At 41.9% G+C, this 19625-nt stretch overlaps 1 protein-coding gene across 2 annotated transcripts in view; it reads right to left on the reverse strand.

The window, feature by feature from the left end:
• BRF1 (BRF1 RNA polymerase III transcription initiation factor subunit) overlaps positions 1–19625 on the reverse strand; it is a 172019-nt gene that overhangs the window by 59276 nt on the left and 93118 nt on the right. For both annotated transcript variants that reach the window (XM_064422875.1, XM_064422876.1), the window contains 4 exons: positions 14113–14239; positions 13099–13138; positions 12917–13009; positions 11953–12231 (listed from right to left, as the gene is read on the reverse strand). In XM_064422875.1, coding sequence (XP_064278945.1) covers positions 11953–12231; positions 12917–13009; positions 13099–13138; positions 14113–14239 — 539 coding nt within the window. The remainder of the gene's footprint in view (positions 1–11952; positions 12232–12916; positions 13010–13098; positions 13139–14112; positions 14240–19625) is intronic.

Genomic DNA, 19625 nt, shown 5'->3' on the forward strand with positions numbered 1-19625 from the left:
GTGACAGCACCTTTCAGCTCTGCCCCCACTGCCAGCCACCAGTGGGGCTGTGCCAGGACCTCGGTGCCCCAGAACCACCCGGGGAAACCCAGCAAAGGAGCACCCGGAGGCTGCAGAGGCACCGATCCCAACATCTGCATCCACTAAAGGTCAATTCTCAAGGTGTTTCTCAGCTGCTACCAAGAGACAATTTCATCACTGCAGTGACATTGCAATCAACCAGCTTGGCTGACTGAAATGATGCATCTACCGACCATAAAAACTTACAGAATGTTATTCTGCATTTTACCCAAAAGGAGAGGACAGATTTGAACAATACAAGTCATCTAAATCACAGCCTTAACTGTGCTTTAAAAAAAAAGAAAAAGTGTGGCACTTAAAAAAAAAGAAAATAAACAAGAACAACAATTTCAGGCTTTTGTGTTAATTTTAGATGTTACATTTTCCTTCACATTGTAGTACAATCAACATTAGATATCTTTGGATGCAGCAAAGAAAATGAGGAAACTTGCCAATTTTTAAAGAATCAACAATTAATATTACAGCAATTAATTCAGAAGAGTAACCACATCATATTGTAGGTTTCCCTGTGTGTTCTTAAAAAATTTTTTCAGCAACAAAATGAAGTAAATAATTTTCTATTTATTTTTTTTCCTAAATTACCAGCCTTGCAAACTGATGCTGGTATTTGAAACTTAGTCTGATCTCTCCTAGTTATACATCCTTATTATCATAAAGATTCCACAATTGGAAATTACTTTTCGTGACACTTAAGCCAAAAAGAAAATAGCTCTATTGCATCTGCAGAACCAAAAGTAGTAAATTGTAATAAACATTCATCTTTGTCAGTGGCACTGCAAACCAATCTGTTCAGCACGAAGGTGCCATTTTTACACAGTTGCTTTATTACTACATAATTATTGATGGATCAGCCAAGTGCTCTCTCAAGGAAGACCAATCTTAAAAACGAGCTTGTTAAAAATTTAAGTGTAAACCTTGGGATAGAAACTAGCAGTTAGGTTTCATCTGATATAAACTTTTAAAGAGGAAAAAAATAAATTGGAGGGACAATTTTGAAAAATGCTACGTTTGAGGCAGGCATGAAATTGAAGCAGACAAGAAACTTTAATGTGATAGAAAGAAAGAATTGGGGACATCTGTACTGAGAATAAGCTATAAGAAGCAAGAAGAATTATCAATCTAGTGATGTGCCAGCTCTCTGCATTTCAATTGCTTCACAGGCCATACCATAAAAATTGTTTGCAATGAAAGAAGTATGAAGCATCCCTAGATTTTATTGCTCCCAGTGATATTTCCCCCATTTATGTGTATACACCAGTTGTAGCCTTTCAAGTACAACACTGTTCCATATTAGTACCTGTTTAAATTACCTGCCCACAAACATCGTTCGGTGTTCAAAATGCCTCACTATTAAATTTTCTGTTTCAGTCAAAGTACTTCAAGAGTTTCTATCAAGCTTTCAAAGGCAAGGAAGTTTCATGCGGGTTTTCTAAAAGTCAAGATAAAGCAATAAACTTTGAATTTAAAAGGAGGCTTTTTCAGGAGAGAATTTGGCATACCTTTTTTGAATTCCCTCCCCACTTGTTAAACCAAACTTCTCCATTGCTCCCAGATTTCAAAATGTTGCATTTCAGGAGCTGAACTTCTGAGAAACAACCTTACTCTCTAAAAAGACCCTGCATGTAAAGTGACCTCGGGCAAGAGCATACCTGAAATTGTCAATTCCAAGTCACTGATGGATTGTAAAAATTTTTCCAGCACTGGAACCTCAGCAGAAGCACAAATGCCACTCTCAGCCTCCAAAATACATGTTCTTTGCTGCTGCAAAGACATGCTCTGAAATGCTCCTGCAGCCCCAGCTGAACTGGGGGAGCTGGTTCCTTCCCCCCTACTCAGCCCTGTGCCCCCTCCTTCTGCTGCCCCCCACCTTCCACTGCACCTGCCAAGGTGTCATTCCCTAACACACATCCATCAAAATAACCCTGCCGTTAAAAAAGCCTGCAAAACCTGTGACATTTTTGACAGACCTGGTGAGGGAGGCAACCACACTGATGCCAGGAGATAGGAGGGGGATGAGCCAGTGAGGCAAGGAACTTCTTGAGCTCAACCAACAGCACCCACAACATCCCAACAAATCTGCTCTGTCTTAGACTGGAGGCCAAATCCAAACAGTGCAGTGTAAAACAGGGAAAGAACTTGGGACAGGAGCTTTGAGATAGTCTTGCAGCAGCTACCGAGCCATGAGACTCAAAAGAATTGCTCCCACTAAGTGCAGAAAACTCTGGGTTGAAGTGAGAAGAGAGACTTGATGGAAAAGCAACTTCTTACTGAAGTGTGTTTTATTTCATGGAAGCCACTGCCAAAATATAATACTGCCACCAGGGACATAATTTCATGCTGATAAGATGCTCCTGGCATTTCAATATGTGACTTCAATGGTAGTGTGGATTTGCATTTTTCACTTTTAGCCAGAATTATTAAGAACCATTAAGCACAACTCCCCAAATCAGCCTTTTGCCCTGATCCCATGCTAGTGCTAAGGATTTGGTCACAGAGCACTGTCTTACTTCCTTCCCATCTGTGAGCACACAGTGGCTTCCCCACCATAACTAAATCAAACCTGGCATGTAAGTAGTGAATTTGCTGAAAAATGGTACCCTTCTGCCCCCTGCACAGCTGTTTACTTCTGGCTTCTGTGCTTCTACCTGTCTCAAGAGCCTCGTTCCTTCCTGCAAATTTCTTTCCAGGTACTACTTAACAGCATTATTTACTCACTCTTATTTCATATTCATTCCCTTATTCCTGATACACAGTTGTAGATGTCCAGGTCTTTCATAACAGAAAACAACTTCTACATTCTTATGTGTTCATGTGTGTTTCAATATAAGAGTCAAGCTTTACCTTAAAACTGCTTAGTTCAAAAATAAAGTATCTTCTGCTTCCTTTCAGCAAAACTTGGCTGCAGAAACTCCCTAGAGACAATTGTTTGCAATTTTCCCTTAATTTGCAGCTACCCCTCCCTTGGCAGGCTGCCAGCATCTCCTCCTCTGAGCGCTTGGGACATTGGTCCAACACAGTCCACCCAACCCGAGATAAAAGATCACAATTTTTGCTATTAATAACCAACCCAAAGTTGTTCTTATCTGCCCACTTCCTTGGCTCTGCACCACTGTAATTAATGAACACCCAAAACTCTACCCAGAATTTTTTCAGCCCTGCTAAATGCATTCTGGTGAGTGCCTATGAAATAAAATTAAATTGAAAAGCTAAAGACTACAGTAGCCTCATGTTGACAGGTCACTCTGATTCCAGGTCAAAGCAGACTCTATATTTGGCTGCTTTGATTATAATTGCTTGCGGGATAAAAAATAAATAGCAATTATCTCATTGTCACACAAGGAAAAAAGACCTAATAAATGAACCAATCCTAAAGTAACATTGAAAAACAAATTATTTCAAAAGCAATCAGGAGAAGTAAAATTCCGTTTCCAGGATTGTTTTTAATTGCCAACAGTGTCAACATTAATAGTCTTCCTATTGGATAATAAATCCCTTTCAGTTATGAAAGCATTTAGCAAACTAAAAATGTCAAACTACAATTATACAAGGCTAAACTCAGGGCTGTTTTCATCCCGAGTCCACAGTGCCACAGCTGAAATCCCTAATTACAAGGGTCATCTACACAAGTCACAGTCCAGCCCATGCATCCTGCCTGCTGTGACAGTCCCACAGATTTAAGACCAACAAACAAAACAGATGAAGTGTTTAGGGGTGTGATGAAGTTAATCCTTAAGAGGATATAGGAATTAGTTTTTCAAACTAAATTCAGAGCTACCGAACAAAAGCAAAACAACACAACTGCTGCACAAAACCATTAAAACCTTGCAGAAACAGCACTCCATTTAAAGGGCTTACTTTGGTGGATTTTCAGTTTCCAGGTACCGCCTTTACCAGCTGAACCTGTACCACCAGAAAATAAAGCACTAAACGGAGGATTATTTTAGCTTTTTCAGACAAACCCGAGTGGTTGGGATCCACCACAGCACTGCACACAGATTTATCACCCACGGTGTTAAACCCAAAGTAGCTAAGCCTTGCAAATCTCCTGGCGCTGTATTTCCCTCTTCCAGGGCCACGTTTTGTGGCTCCTTGACCTGGGTTAATAAGTCTTTATTCTCAATAACAACTGGGACCACGGAGACTCCCTGAACTGAACCCAGGCCTCCACTCCTGACATTTCAGATACTGTGATGGATTGCTTGGATAACATCCCCCTCAGCAGTCAGCTTTCCCTGCAAACCTAAGGTCCTTTCTGTAGCTTCCATATATTTCACTTTCCACAGCTCTTTGAAGAAAAATTTTGGTTATCACTTGAGTTTTTTGATTATTTTTCTTCCTTTTTGGCAGAAGGGCAGGGCAGGAATGTCTGTTTCTTCTGCAAAGGGGCCACCCACCAAAATAACTGGGAGCATTACTGGGCTCCAGCTCTGGCAGGGGCAGAAAAGGATCAAATAATTCTTATACCAGCAGGGAGTTCTTTTAGCCAGGTTTTCTGAGTGCCTGTAGGTGTCTGAGTCATCACCACCAAACATCACCTCCCCAGTCTTGTTTTAATCTGCAGTTTATGGGGCTGAGGGTGGTAAAACACTGGAACAGGTTGCCCTGGAAAGGGTGGTGGATATCCCATGCCTGGAAACATCCAAGGTCAGGTTGGATGGGACTCTGAGCAACCTGATGCTGTTGAAGATGTCCCTGCTCACTGCAGGGGGCTTGGACTAGATGACCTTTAAAGGTCCTCTCCAACCCAAACCATTCTGTAACTCCATGATTCTATTTTAGCCAAGGATTAGGAGCAGGATAGTGATTCTTTAGATGGTTGAACTTCCACAGATTCCTTGAGAATTGACCCCCAGAAAGACAGGAGAAATAAAAATGCCCCTGAAAGGATATCCCATGCAGAGAACTAGCATCTTTTCAGATGCTTGGGAGTACAGAGAGGAGAGAATCTTGAAAAGAAAGCACAACAGAAGGAAAACCTTGGACTGGCACCTACAAATGGTGAGGCATGTCAGTCAACCACAGGACACAACCCCCCCTTAGTATCTGGGGAACAACTGTTTATGCAATTCTGTTATTTAGGCACAGAAAAAAAGTCCATTTCTAAAGCTCGAACTGAGCTTCTCCTCCCTGCTGGCCTAGCCTTGTCCTCCTTAATCCTAAACCCAGAGCAGGTGACAGCAGTCCTGGACTTCCCATCAACACAATGGAAAACAATGGATAAAAAACCTGCTAGGGCTGGCTGCTTCTCCTTGCTCCTCTAGAAAGCAGGATGAGTGCCACAGCACACACATGTCAATTATCTCACATGGAATGACACCACAGAGCCCCTTTTCCACATGTCCAACCTCTGCAAGCCAGAGACACAGCCCTGCTGCCACCTCCTTCTCCAAAGAGCCTGTGGCCAGCAGCCAGCTGAAGCAGCCAGAGGAAAATGCAGCTTTTTGCCCTTTTTTCCCCTCAAGCAAGGGAGGATGAGGCCTTGAGAGGCTGGCTAGACTCATCAAAGAGCAATGCAAGGCTTTTATGCTACTCAAACTGAAAATAAAGCTCATTTTCCACCATGCTTTTATTAGAGAAATTCAAGACAGAAAAGACACTGCAGTCACAACACAGCAGGCAAAAACAAAAATATAAAAATCCAAGCCTGGAAAATCTTTCAGGATTTTAACATTCCCCATTCCAGACCAGAATTTTATCAAACCAAAAGAAAGAAAGAAAGAAACCCTCTCCTCTAAAACAGCTGGGGTAGGAGAGGGATAACAGGACAGGCTGGTCAGCCAGGTGCTAAGGGCCTTTATTCACAGGCAACATAGCCAAGTAATGTTTAACAGATGGGTCTTCTTCACTTGGCTCAGGAACCTGAACCCAAATTTCCAGTATCTTTTCCTGACCCCAGCACCCATTACTCTGGGGCACTTCTTTTTGACCAAGACTTCTGACAAAAATGACACAAATTTTCCTATAGGGAGTGTCTGTATTGACAACCTAATCCTTTGGAAAATTCCTAAAACAGCCACAAATGCTATAAAAATGTATTCACATGATGCAGCTTATGCTTTCATTCAAATTTATCCCCTTGATGGCTCTAACAAACTGCAGGTCTCTCTCCAAAACCCCATCTCAATTTGTTTAAAAATACTTCAGCCAAACTCTATGATTAGTTTTCATCCCTTAACCTTTCTAGTTACTCAAGGCATGAATATGGAATGAATTTATGGCATTCCTATCCCTTAATGAAATGCAAAGATCCTGCATGAAAAAGCACTCACATGGATTCTGGAGTGAGACACGCACACGCAGTACTTGTGTGCGAGTGACATACATAGCCAAGTAAGAAAATCCTGTCATCTGTAATTCACACCCAAGACTCCAGGTATCAAAAAACTGCACTCAAAGCAGCTGGTGGTCTTGTATTACCGTGCTGGCTGCAGCAAGCTCTTCACATCTCATTAACGGCGTAATGAAGGCTCAATCAGGGATACAGCCTATCAAGACTGCCAAGCACTGGCACACAGAGGCCAGAGGAGAAAGATCAGCTTGTACCAAGGTTTTTATTGTTTAGATCTTGGAATTGGGAAAGAGCTAGTCCTGCCACAGAAAATATTTTCCAGCGAGCAAACGGCACACGGAGACAAAGATCAAACCCTCGAAGTGCTTGGAAGGCTGTGCACAAGGAAGGTGGCACCAAGCAGGTCATGCACAGGGCTCATTTCCACAGGTGGGGCATAAAACCACTGAAGCAATGGGAGTGCTGAAGCCAGAGGCCAGAGGAGCAATCAGGATGGGGACACGCACGCTTGCACTGATGACCAAGTGTCCCCTCAGTATGTAACACAATTAGCACTAAACTCAGCAGCTTTATTTCTCATGTATGCAGCAATTATTTGCAGTAGGGCTTCCTAATGTTCTCTCTACTGATTATATCATAGAATCAAAGAATAACAGGTTGGAAGAGATATTAAGGATCATCTGGGCCAACTTTTCATAGTCAACACAAGATGGGCCAGCACTCTGTCCAGGCAAATCTTATCAGTGTCCTATTTTGGAGTATCCATCACTTCCCCGGGGAGATTAATCCAAAGGATGATCTCACCATGAAAAAATTTTCATTTCTGCCCAATAAAAATCTCACCCATTACCCCTTGTCTTTTCCATTTGACTCCTTGCACAAAATGATCTCCATCCTCTCTGTACACACCCTTTAAATACTGGAACATGGTGATAAGCCTCCTCTAACACATCTGTTCTAAAGACTGAACAATTGAAACAATTGAACAATCTTTTGTATGTAACATATACATTTATATATTTCCAAACAGTTTGCACTGATGTGTTCAGACAAAATCTGAGAAAGAAAGGATGCTGGAAGAAGAAATCAGTCCAAAGAGGGATCTAACACCCAACCAATGATGGAGCAACAACAGCACCAGCAGTGAGCCTGCTGCTCACCATCCTGCAATCCATGCTGGGATCCCAGGTGGGGTCAACAACTCTCCTTGGCACATGCCTGCAGACCCTCAAGCATCCTTCCATGGCAGCTCAGACCCCGCCAGAAATGTCACATTTCTGCCATCTCCCCTGCCCACAGTGCTGCTGGCACTGGTCATCTGCTGCTGTCAAAAAAAGGAGGAGGATAGAACACACGTGTTGTTCTTGCTGGGTAAGGGAGCTGAATCTGCTCACAGAAGAACTGGTGAAACCCCAAGGCCAGGATGAAGTAGAAAGTAGGAACTGGAGGCTGCAGGAGATGAAATGCAGAAGACAAGAGTAAGACCCAGGAGGATGAGCCCATCCCCACCTCAGATCAGATCACCTTTGGCCATTTTTCCCATCCTCCTGGAGTAAGGAGCTGAACAGTGCTGGCACACAGGACAAGGACCACGATCAATGAGCACTGCCTGCACGGGGTCTTTAACACCCAGGGAAATCAATGGCAATATCCTTCAACCTCAGCCCCTGCCAGATCACGCTTGCAGCACTAATGGAGGCATAGATACGAGCAGCAATAAATGAGCAAACTGCTAATTGTGAAGCTTTCCCATGTATTCTCTGTGAAGCAGGAGTGAGTGCGGGGTGCCTGAGCAGGCACAAGATGGTACTTGCACAGGGATTGCTCACTGCTGAAGCCGCTTGCTTTCATGAGGACGTGCAGGAGCACGTTACCACCCACCGCACACACATTACCTGAAATTACTGCCCTGCATGACTGCATGTGAATTTTTGACTCAAAACAAAACATAAATCAGGTCTCAAACCTTACCTAGATTATGAAGGGGAAGTTATATAAAGTCATTCAGTAATTTACACCCTGTATTTTACCTTTATCTCTGCTATCATCAGACCTTCCCCACGTTTTCTTCGTGTGGCAAGAGATGAACTGGCAGTGTACAGCCAAGTGTGGGAAGGACAAGGTGACAGCCAGCAAACAGCAAAATGACAGAAACACCAAGGAAGATGATAAAATATTTGAAATGGTATGAAAAAAGACATAAAATAAATTGCAGAGAGAAATTTCACACCAAAGGATGTTATTTCTTGAGAACAAACTCAATTATATTGACTGTGATAGTCTCCTAAAAGAAATGATGCACTTTTTTTGGAGGAACTGTGAATCCAAAAGAGCATATCGAGTGTGGAGAGGATGCTGGGATGCTGCATGGCCAGGAAAACAGGCAGACTGATGTACCTGGTCTCCATCTCTGAAACTGACATCTCACCATAAAGCACTTTTATCATGAAGAATAAGAGAGAAATAGTTTTCATCTTAAAATCGCTGCAAATTAATACATTTTGTAGGAAAAAACAGTCAAATGCAGTGTTTATTCTAAGCACTTTACTGCCTCAGACTCATTAACCGGGTACCTTACATGCTGTCTTTGTCATGCAAATTTGTTAAAATACTGTGCTTTTCATAAAACATTCATACAGACAAGCTCACACTGCACAAATACCAATTGTAAGTGGAGCAAAAATACACTTACTTTTTCCTAATATTTCAGCTCTGCACCTAAGTCTTGTCCGCATAAGCAGTTTGTGAGAAACCTGCTGCTGCTGCCACTGCAGCACAAAGGTGGAAGATTTCCCAAAGCAGCTGATGTAGGCAATTATAAACTGAATTACCACATGCCAAAGCCAAACTTTGTAGAAGGTACCTGCAGCAGAGGTTTTTTGAGGAAGAGAGATCATTACAGCGAGGAGGAGAGATACCCTGCACTCAAGGAGGCCAAACATTGCACCTGTTTGCTGAGCTCCTATTTAGGAGCCACCTGCTCTGTCTGCAGCACATCACCACAAGAGTTTGCTGGGCATCCTCACCATGCAGCACCAGGCATGCTGCTTCCAGCTGCTGAACTGGCTGGACATGATTCACCCATCCAACGTGGGGAGCCCAGCAGGAGATCTCTCCCTCCTCAGTAAACTTAGATATTGGAACATGAACTACCACAACAAAGCCATGGCCAGCCGCAATTCACAATATAAACTGCACTAAACCAAATTCAAATACACAGGATAAATGCAGGAAATTTTGTGAGCTTTTCCTCCTCCCTCCATGCTTACCAACTACTTTTGTTTCAAGACAGTCTATAACTGTGCTATCTCAATTTAAACTCTGAGCAACTGCTCTCATCCTGTATTTAGTTTTGAAAACTGTCATTTCTTTTTCAGGCCTGAAAAAAGGCCCACAAACCTGGAAAATGTCTAAGTTTTACAACTGTACCAGTTGGTCTGACAGAAGAAAATAATACCTTCTCAGACTTCCCAGAGCTATGAGGCAGAACTCAACAACATTGCCTGAGGTGCCAGAATGATCTGCACTGGTTTTCATCAGGTTCACAGCTACGACACAAAGGTAACCAGCATGAGGCATCTTAAGAGCTTTTCTTTATTCTACATAATAACAAGCCAACTGCAAGCCAGATGTACCTCCCAACCTGTCTGCTAGACCTGGTTCCCACTCACCCAAAACACAAGGTTCCATTACAGCTCCTGAGCACAGATGATTTCCCCAAGGAAACCAGGTCCTCAGGGGGATGATGCACGCGTCACTGGGATGCACCCACACCACACAGGCACTGCATGGCAAGGGCCTGGAGACTGGGAACTGCACCCAGATTGACTACCCTGCAGTGCAGGCATAACCAAACTGAATTGGACTTATCACACGACTTCTAAATTGTTAAAATAAATTAGCAGAGTCACAAAAACAAAATAAAACAACGAAGAAATCCACCCAAAACTCCTTCAAACACCCTCCTCACCACCCAAAGAAAATCTCCAAATCCAACAAAGATTGGGGCAGCATTTATAATCAAAATGAAAACAAAACAGTAATTTTGCATATGTGCTTCATAACATGTTAAGAAAATAAGTACTTGTTCAAACACCTGCAATGATTTCTCAGACGCAGGAGAAGAGGGTGAACATACTGAAACCTGCTTGGTTTCGAAATTCAGTTCATTTGGCACATCCTCCACTTTTGCAAGAAAACAAACAGCAAAGGCAGACAAGCCATGGCATGAGCAGCCCTGCACTCTCCTGCCCACCCGCCTGAAGCCCAACCCAGAGGAACCTCCCTGGCTAACCAGCTTAGCTTCATCTTACACTCAGTCCTCAGCCTGCCCATTAAAATGGTCAATAGCAATGCCAGCTGAGAAATGTCCATCACTGGGAACTCCTTTTATACAGGTCACTGGCCACCCAGACAACAACAGCTTCTAGCCATGGCTGACCTCTCTGCGACACGAAACGCTGATTTCCAGGAGAAAGACAAGCCATGAGCCATCCATTTTCTTCATCGTAATCAAAGCAAAACCAAAGCCACTCAACTGTTTCTATATCAATTTGTTTGTACAAAATAAAAACGTGCAGTCATCCTGCTATGTTTCTGGAGACTGAACACTAAGTAGTAAGAATCTGAATGCGTTCAGTTCATCTACTGTTGAACAGGAATCAGCATCACAACAGTTTGGATAACAAAATGTTCTGCTGCACAGACCTTCAAGTAAGCTGACAAAACAGATTCAGATGGGTGTGTCTTATGATGGAAAAATTAACTGTGATAAAGAATAAAATGCCTCTTAGATATGTTTTTTTCAGAGTCATTAGGATGCAAAAGGAATTAAAAAAAAAAGCTGTCTCCACAAAGTTCAAGCACGTGTACAAAAAAGCAAACAAACATGCCTGGATGACTGTTTGCAATACTGGCTCTGGCAAAACTGGCTTCTTTAGTTGATCAGTCCTACTCCCACTGTGCTATACAGAGCTGTATGATGCAAACAGATCTGTGAGTTTTAAGAAAAACGGAGCAAAACCAGCACAATACACACTGAAGTTCATATCAAAGAAAAAAGCACAACACCAGTTATTTCCTCTTGCAAACATTTTAAATGTTTGCCATTTGTCTCTCAATCAGAGACAGACTGCATCATGTTTGACTCCAGTAAAATGTCTCCTGAGAAAGTCTGCCTTGATCTAAGATTCTCATACTTGGGTTTTAATTTCCAGTCATATTTACAGGAACCTGCTTCCTCCAATTTCCTAATTGAGAGTGCATGGCTTGAAATATGCCCATCAGCTATCATATGACTGCAAATCAGCTATCAGCTTAACCAAGAGATACACATTCTCAGGCTTCAGAAAATAATTAGGCACCCCAGATTTTCCTGCGGCTTCCAGAAGAGCAGATGTCAACAACCACATCAACAACCAAGACCACTGGTCCCATCCAGCCTCGCAGCTCCTGCACCCTGACGTCTCAGCAATTCACGGAATTGCTACCACAGTAACCAACAAGATTCATGGAAATGACACAACAAACCCACAGCTGGCTGCCTGTGTCCAGTTTCTGCTCTGAGCTGAACTCCTACTCACCAGGCTCTTGGTCCTTTGTGGATATGCACTCCCTGATGGACTCTGTTATGCCAAGACTAGCAGCGGTGGGCAGTGGGCCAAGCAAGGATTCCAGTGCAGGGGGTCTTACAAGAGTTTCATTTCCATTTCTGCATTCCCCATCTTCATTCCTTTTACCTCTATCCTTCTCATTAAGTTCATCATAGAAGTCCTTGTTTAAGTGATTAGCAGCTGCTTCTAGTTCCTCATCTTCTGCCTCCTCCTCTCCAAAAATGCTAGAGGCATTATCATCTATAGAATCTGTAAGGGGAAAAAACCCAACAGATCATTGCATACCATCTGTTACAGAAACTAAATAAATAGAGAGGCGCTCACTTAAAGAATAGAAATCTTTAGAAGAAATCTGTAAAAGAAATACACAATATTTTACTTCAGTGTATAAATACATGGAGTTTCCAGATGCTCTTCAAACTCATTACCTTGACTATTAAAATGTATTTTTGTGACTACAGTCACCATTTAAAATAGAAGCATCATCTTATCATATTAGGTAAAAGGGCTTTGTGAGAGAAGTCAGCTATTTCCTGGTATAATTACAAATTAAAAATAGCCAGTTAAACCTGCACAAAGCCCTTCCATATGGGAAGTCAACTGGGGAATTTGGCAACAGAAGGGTCTAGATACTGGTCCACTGCACCTTCAGTGATAAAAAGAAACATTCTCAGGTGCCAGTGCCAAGTTTATACCACACCAGGAAAGAGAAACAACTGAAATCATTAATGAACTATCCCTGAAATGAACAATGTGGTTGTTTTGAGGACTGATTTATGAACCACCTATTTGGCAGAGAGACCCCCAACACAAGAGATCTTGTACTATGCAAGTATATATATGATCACATTTATCACCATAACGTTCATACACTCCAGACTGCCAGATCTGAGCTCAATACTATTTAAGGAGTCATAAGACTTTATAGACTTACCATCTTTAGTGAAATTTGCAAATACGCCTTTTGCTTTCGGTCTACTGTTTTCTAATTCACTCTCTATTTCATCTTGGTAGCTCGATATTTCTCCTGTGGTGTTGAAATAAAAATAAAACTCAGCAATCATTGATGTAATATTGAAGAAATGAGTGATATGTTACACTAAACACAACTCATACCTTCAAAATCCTCCAGCTTTTTTGATAATGCCTTTTCAAGCTGAAATGACAATAGACAAAATAAACATGAAATTACTAAAAAAATAGGCACAATTGTAAACTGTTTGTGAGCTGTACATAGAGACAGAGAATAGCTGGGTATTTCAAAAGCATAAGCAGGTTTTGAATCACCACTGAAATTACTTTGTAATGTCAGACAGCCATGACAGACAGGTTTCAAAACACTGACCAATTTCAAAATGTTATCTCCCCCATCTTTATACTTAAAAAAGAGCCTCCAGTCTGGCAAGCTGTAAATAAAGGCCTCATTCTCCAGCAGTCAGATCCTGTGACTGTGCCTGTAGATGTGAGAAGTGCAAGGACAGTGCTGAGACTGGAGTGCCCACACCAGTCAGAGCACATGGGTGATGGCAGAGGGAAGCTCTGACCTACAGCACCAGGCTGGCTCTTGAGAACATCACTAACACCCCTACAGACCTTAAATGATAGCACAGCTACAGCAAGCAAAAACCCTAACCAACCAATAATATAAGAATTGGCTATGACAGCAGTAAAATCTTCTCCTCTGCTGCCAGCTTTAGTTCATGATTTGTAAAACAATTAAGCCACATGAGAACTGATCTCTGTGGAAGTGGGTGTTGTACCACACCAAACCACCAGCAGTCCCATTAAAGTAAATGGGTTATTGTTTTCATATCTATTTTTAAGAAGTTCTCTGTAATGTCACTTCTTCTAACCACAGGTATCACCTTAAAAACAGTGCATGGTTTCTAATCCAATGACATTTTTAATTGGGAAACTCCAAATTCCTTTGCCAATAAACCAAAAAATATCTTTAGTTAATGGGTACCGTATGCACTAATACTCATCCCTCTCTCAAGAACCTCAAAATAAATGTACTAAATCTTACCAAGGGCTGGTCAGTTAGGATTTAGCATTAACTAAATTCAAAAGGGAATGCACAGAGGGAGGAGAGAGGAAAGAACCACAGACAGCATTCAATTCAGAATTTACCTGCTGTATCTTCAATTTTTTTTGACCAGCTGTAAACGAAGGAGGATCACATTCTTCCTCCAAGTCAATTTTCATAAACTCATCTATGGTCAGCTGACTGGTTGGTGTATCTTGAAACTCTGTCAACCTACCAAAGCAAACAGCACATGACCAAAACATCCGTAAGAACTCCTTTGAAAGTAACAAAATTTGCAAACTGCCAAGCTATGGAATAAACACATCATCCTTAGCAGCTCTGGCTCTAACACAGACTACATTAAAACTGAGCTGCTACTAATTGTTTCATCTGCTGCAAAGAAAGTGTCTTTTCATATCCCAGATTAGCTTTTGATTTATTAGAGTTTGTAACATACTTTTTTTTGATGAACAAAGACTAAACAGAAATACTGCAGCCCCTACAGTCAATTAGGTACAGACAAAACTGAGACAAGAAACACAGCTCATTCCTCCCCTCTCCTTGCTTTTGTTATCAACACCAACAACAAAACGGATTCACCAAATAAAATATCTGTCATCCTGGTTGAGAAGTTTGCTCAAAAATCTTGTTGATATGTCATCATGATTAATTTACACAAAGCAAATGTTAAAGTAACATCTCTTCAGCAGGCTGGAAGAGGGACAAGAAATAATCTTCCCAGGACACACAGAAGCAGTGGTAAAATAAATTGATCATTTGCACATCACACAGATTAAATAGATGGAGGAACATAATTTGACAATAATAAACTTTGGATTTGTTTAATGTTTGCATTTTTAAAGTTCCTACCTATGTGAGAGATCGGACTGGCTCCATGGGGAATTGCCATGAAAGCAGATGAGTCTTTCACAGGAATTCAATCTTAAATAAGACCACGTGGTCATAACTTAATCCACAAATACCAGCATTTTATACAGGTGGCTGAGAATAAGCACATCCATTTTACAGATGGAGAAAATGAGACAAAAGGTTAAGTACAAAGCCAGGTCAGGAAACGTCTGGCAGAATGCTTCTCTGACAGAAAGTGCCCTTTTAATAATATCAACATTTTCCATGGGAAAATGGCAATGATGGGTCTGCAGCTGCTTCACTGGAATATTCCCATCTTTCAGAGGAAGCAGAGCTGACAACAGCTTCCATCTGCAAAGCTAGGGAACTAAAAATGGTGATTCAGTGCTATCAGCACAGGACCTTTCTGCATTTCTCTCCCCCTAAAAACAGCTGTGGTTTTCTCCTCAGTTCTCTACCTCTGGTTGCAAAAAAGTCTCTCTGAAGAGGAAATTTTCTCTAGGACAGAAATTCAGTTTCTAGCCAACACCAGGGTCAAAGCCAGGAGCACAGGGCCACACTCTCCTACTATATCCTCATCAGTCTCTGTGTTTCTTCCTTTACAAATTCAGGAGCGAGAAAAGACAGCCCATAAGGAGGAGTGTAGGCAGGCTGCAACTGCAGGACACTTTGCCTGGAAACATCCCACTCCTGCAGCAGGGGCCAGAGGCCAGAGGCAGCATCTCATGCCATGAAATGCACAGAGAGAGCCAGGCACCCCTGTGTGACTCCAACAGCAAGCAGCACACTAAGCCCATGCATGGCTATGCCAGAGTTAGTGCTGCTGAGGAGAAAGCTTCTGAAAACTAGACTTGCTTTTGGAATTCAAGCATCTCCACAAAGCCCCAAATTAGCCATGTACTTAAGAGTGACTGACAGCCCAAACCCTTCCCTCAGAGTAGCAGGGACCAGCTCCCTCCTCCTCTCTTTCAGATCAAATTGGAAAGGAGAGGAGGATGCTGTTGGCAGCAGCAGCACCCAGCTTTTAATTAAAAGACTAGAAATCTTTCTTGGCACTAACGGGCTTCCAGCATGCATTACCCACCTTCCAGGAGGGAGCCACATCTACCGGGTTAGAGGGAAAACCTGGCTAGGGCACTATTATTATTATTATTATTATTATTATTTAAATTCAGGATTCACTTAATGCCAAACCCATGTATCATTTGAGGAGCATGGCTCTTCCCAGTCACAATAATTAAAGAACAGCCATCCACGAATGAACCATGTACTCACAGGCAGCCCCACTTCAGCAAGACTCTTCCTCCCATCCAGCCTCACCTTATTAAAATATAACTCTCCTCCCAGTGTTAAAAGCCAAGGTGCACTTTGGCAAAAACACACAGTTTATTTATCCAACACTTGCTCTGAGTCTGAGATGAGCTGCCAGAGCCCCACCAAAGCAGCACCACCTCTGGGCATGCCGAGCAGCCAGGAAAACACCAGGAGCAAAACCCACCAAGCCAGGCTGGGGACAAGATGACTGTGGTTGGGTGTCAGTACCTAACCCCTGCAGACAGCTCAGGCTCTCTGTCCCTCTCCTGGCCACAGTGTCACCTGACTCACGTCACGTACCTGCACCCATCAGGTGTCAGCCCTGGGGTGAGTTAGCAGGAGCTCCAGGCAAGCCCCAGCTCCCACCACAAGGCAGGAAGGGGCTCTCCCAACACCTTCAGTGTGGCTGCACGAGGACAGGGCAGAGCTACATCATGTTTGCTGCCAAGGAGCTCAAATCCACAGCACAGCACAGTTCACCCATCTGACCAGGCCACCCGTCCCACACCCCTACCCTCCCTCCTTTCCTCAGCCCTGATCCAAGCCAAGCAGGGGGATCCAAGCCCACCCAGGGGGAGGGCTGCCAGCATCACAGTTTAAGCACAGGCTGGTGGTGATGCGAATTTAGAGCAGAATGGTATTTTTTCACTTCTCTCAAGTCCTGCCCCCAAGGCTCTAATCCTTCTCCTAAAATGAGGAACCATCCCTGATGGTCAGGATCCCAGCTTGAGCATCATCTCAGTGGGAGAGCAAGCTGCACACTCAACATTTTCTCCTTTAACTTGATATAAATAAATACCTGTGTTTGTCAACCATATGCCTGCCTCAACATTTTACATTGGCTGATATCCTGTCTACATATTTTTAAACATTCTTTAATTTTATCCAGTGTTTGGACACATGCCACCAAGGCAACAAACTGATGCTGCAGCAGTCTGCACCACATGAAACAAAGCAACATTAGTTTGGCAGTTAAGAAAAACTGACACAACCTTAATTATAAACACAATAATTTCAGGGGCAAGGGAGTGGCTTCATGGAAAAAAAAAAATAGCTACAGGCTATTTTTTAAGTCCCACATAAAAATGCTATCCAAGTTAATTTTTCACTTTTGCTAACCTAAAAAAATCTAGTAAGAGTTGCCACTTTAAGTTATGCACAGACAGAGGGAAAATAAACAGATATACAAATTAAAATATTATTTCCTTGGCACAAATTCAAAAAGGCTTTAAAAATTGAAATTTGGCAGACAAGGATTTTCTATTTATAGTCAAAGCAGAGGCAACCACTAAAGCTCAGGCTAAGATTCAACTTCCAGTATAAACCGTCCTCTTACAGTTTCTCACAGCAAACTCTTTCAATAAAATTCCTTTGGGAGAAAAGTTTTTCCACAGCCTGGTGTCATCTGCCTCTAACCCCAACCATTTTTAAAAAGAAAAATTTCCACAGTTGTTGTTTCATCCATTTACAGACAAAACCACACCTCTTCTTCTGATAAAGCACTTTTGCGCACAAACCAGTAAACCGATTCTATTCACACTTAATTTAACTCCCAATAAGGGAAAATGGGTCAATCATTTTGAAGTTACATGCAATGTCCTTTTTACTTTGTTTTGTTCCAGGGATACCCTCCAGTGGAGACTCCTGAATCCAGTCTGCAGTGACAGAAAAAACAGACTTATGTGTGCAAAGGGCTCGGGTTTAGCGTTTAATTGAGATTCTGCAGCAGTGGGGTGCAACAAAGAACACAAAAGAACAAGGACTTCTGGACTCCAACTCACAAATCCTTCAGGAGCCCAAGTTCAAAGCCCAGGAGGGACTTCTAAGCAGAGACCATTCAGGAACAGCCACGGTGTCCTTCTGCCTACACAAAATCAGCATCGAGCTCCAGAAAGCAGGCAGCATGAGCAGAGGTATCTCCATACAGAAGGGCAAACAAATTACAACAGCAGAGAGAGCTGTTTTGTTAAAGAGGGAGCGTGGGGTTTAGCCTGAGCCATCAGCCTCTAAGTTACCTGTTGTGAGAGATCTTTTTAAAGTACTTAAAGTATTTTCTCAATGGATTAGAAAAATAATAAACTGAATATGCCACACTGTTAGCAGAAATATACAAAAAATAACCTTTATTGCAAGATAAACTGGTGCTAGCAACTAAACTCCCCTGAGTTTTCCCAAATTACAATAGAATTAAAACAATAAGTAATAACTTACATGATATCTATATAATCTTAACTGTTGTACCAACTACAAACATTCTAGCAATAGATCAGCTGTTCTGACACCTCAGACAATTCCAGACTCTGGAAAAGTAAGGGACATACTTCAGTGTCTTAGTGAAGAACCAGAATATTGCAGAACATCCCCTCTGTTTTAATTTAACCCTCATCAGTGCTTCCTGCCACTCCAAACCTGTGCACTCACAGCAGAGAAGCTCAGAATTCACACTGGTGCTCAAACCATCCCTATTTCTACACTACAAATCTAACAGTCTGTTGCATCATCTTTCTCTCTTTATTTTTTTCCAAGCCATACAATGTTTACACATGAACTATTTATGGAAGTATATAAACACATACACTAAAAGTGATACTTAATATAGAACATATATCTGAAATAGTTATTAAATGCTTCCTACATGACATAACAAAAAGTTCTCCAGCAGCCACCAGTATGTAAATAAATAGAAGAGTAATCAGATATGTAAACATTGTACATATATACAATTTTACATGTATTTGCAGTTATATAAAAGGTAGTTTTAACCCTGTATAAATGAGTATCTCATTATCAAAAGTAAGGACAAAATCAGAGGTGATCCAGCTGCTGTGGTTTTACAACTTACAACTTATCACCTGAGCTGTGCTAAATTATTCTGTCTGTTCCTGGCCAAATGCAGCTCTTAAAGAGAAATATTCTCCCTTTACACAACTTCCAACATTAACACACATCATCTCTTTTTGCAAAGGACTAAGAGTAATTTACTTCCAATTAATAGGTGACTGATAATTTATGGGGCTCATTTGCTGGCAACTCTCTGATGTTTCTCTAAGTATTAAGAACAGGTACCTCTACAGATTGTACTAAATAAAGCACCCTTTAGAATTAGTTCCTGTTACTTGCTCACACCAACACAGAAATTTAAAACTGCCACAAATTCATTAACATAAATTTTAAGGCTCTCATTCTACAAATGCTTATACACAGAGTTAACTTGCATTAAGACTTGTGACCCACTATCAGCCCCTGGATCATCCCACCAGCACCTCCCTGGCCCTCCCAGAATTCTGTCAGTTTAAACCACCTGAAAATTTTTCCTCTTTTCTCCCCTCTGATTCAAATGCTCACACCATTCTAATGAAACAAAATGTCTTAGCATTCCTTAAAATTCTGCTTCATTAGCATTGGTTTCTCTGCTATGGTCTGTCAAAAGCAC

The sequence above is a fragment of the Passer domesticus genome, chromosome 6, assembly GCF_036417665.1.
Source record: "Passer domesticus isolate bPasDom1 chromosome 6, bPasDom1.hap1, whole genome shotgun sequence".
Taxonomy (NCBI): Eukaryota; Metazoa; Chordata; class Aves; order Passeriformes; family Passeridae; genus Passer; species Passer domesticus.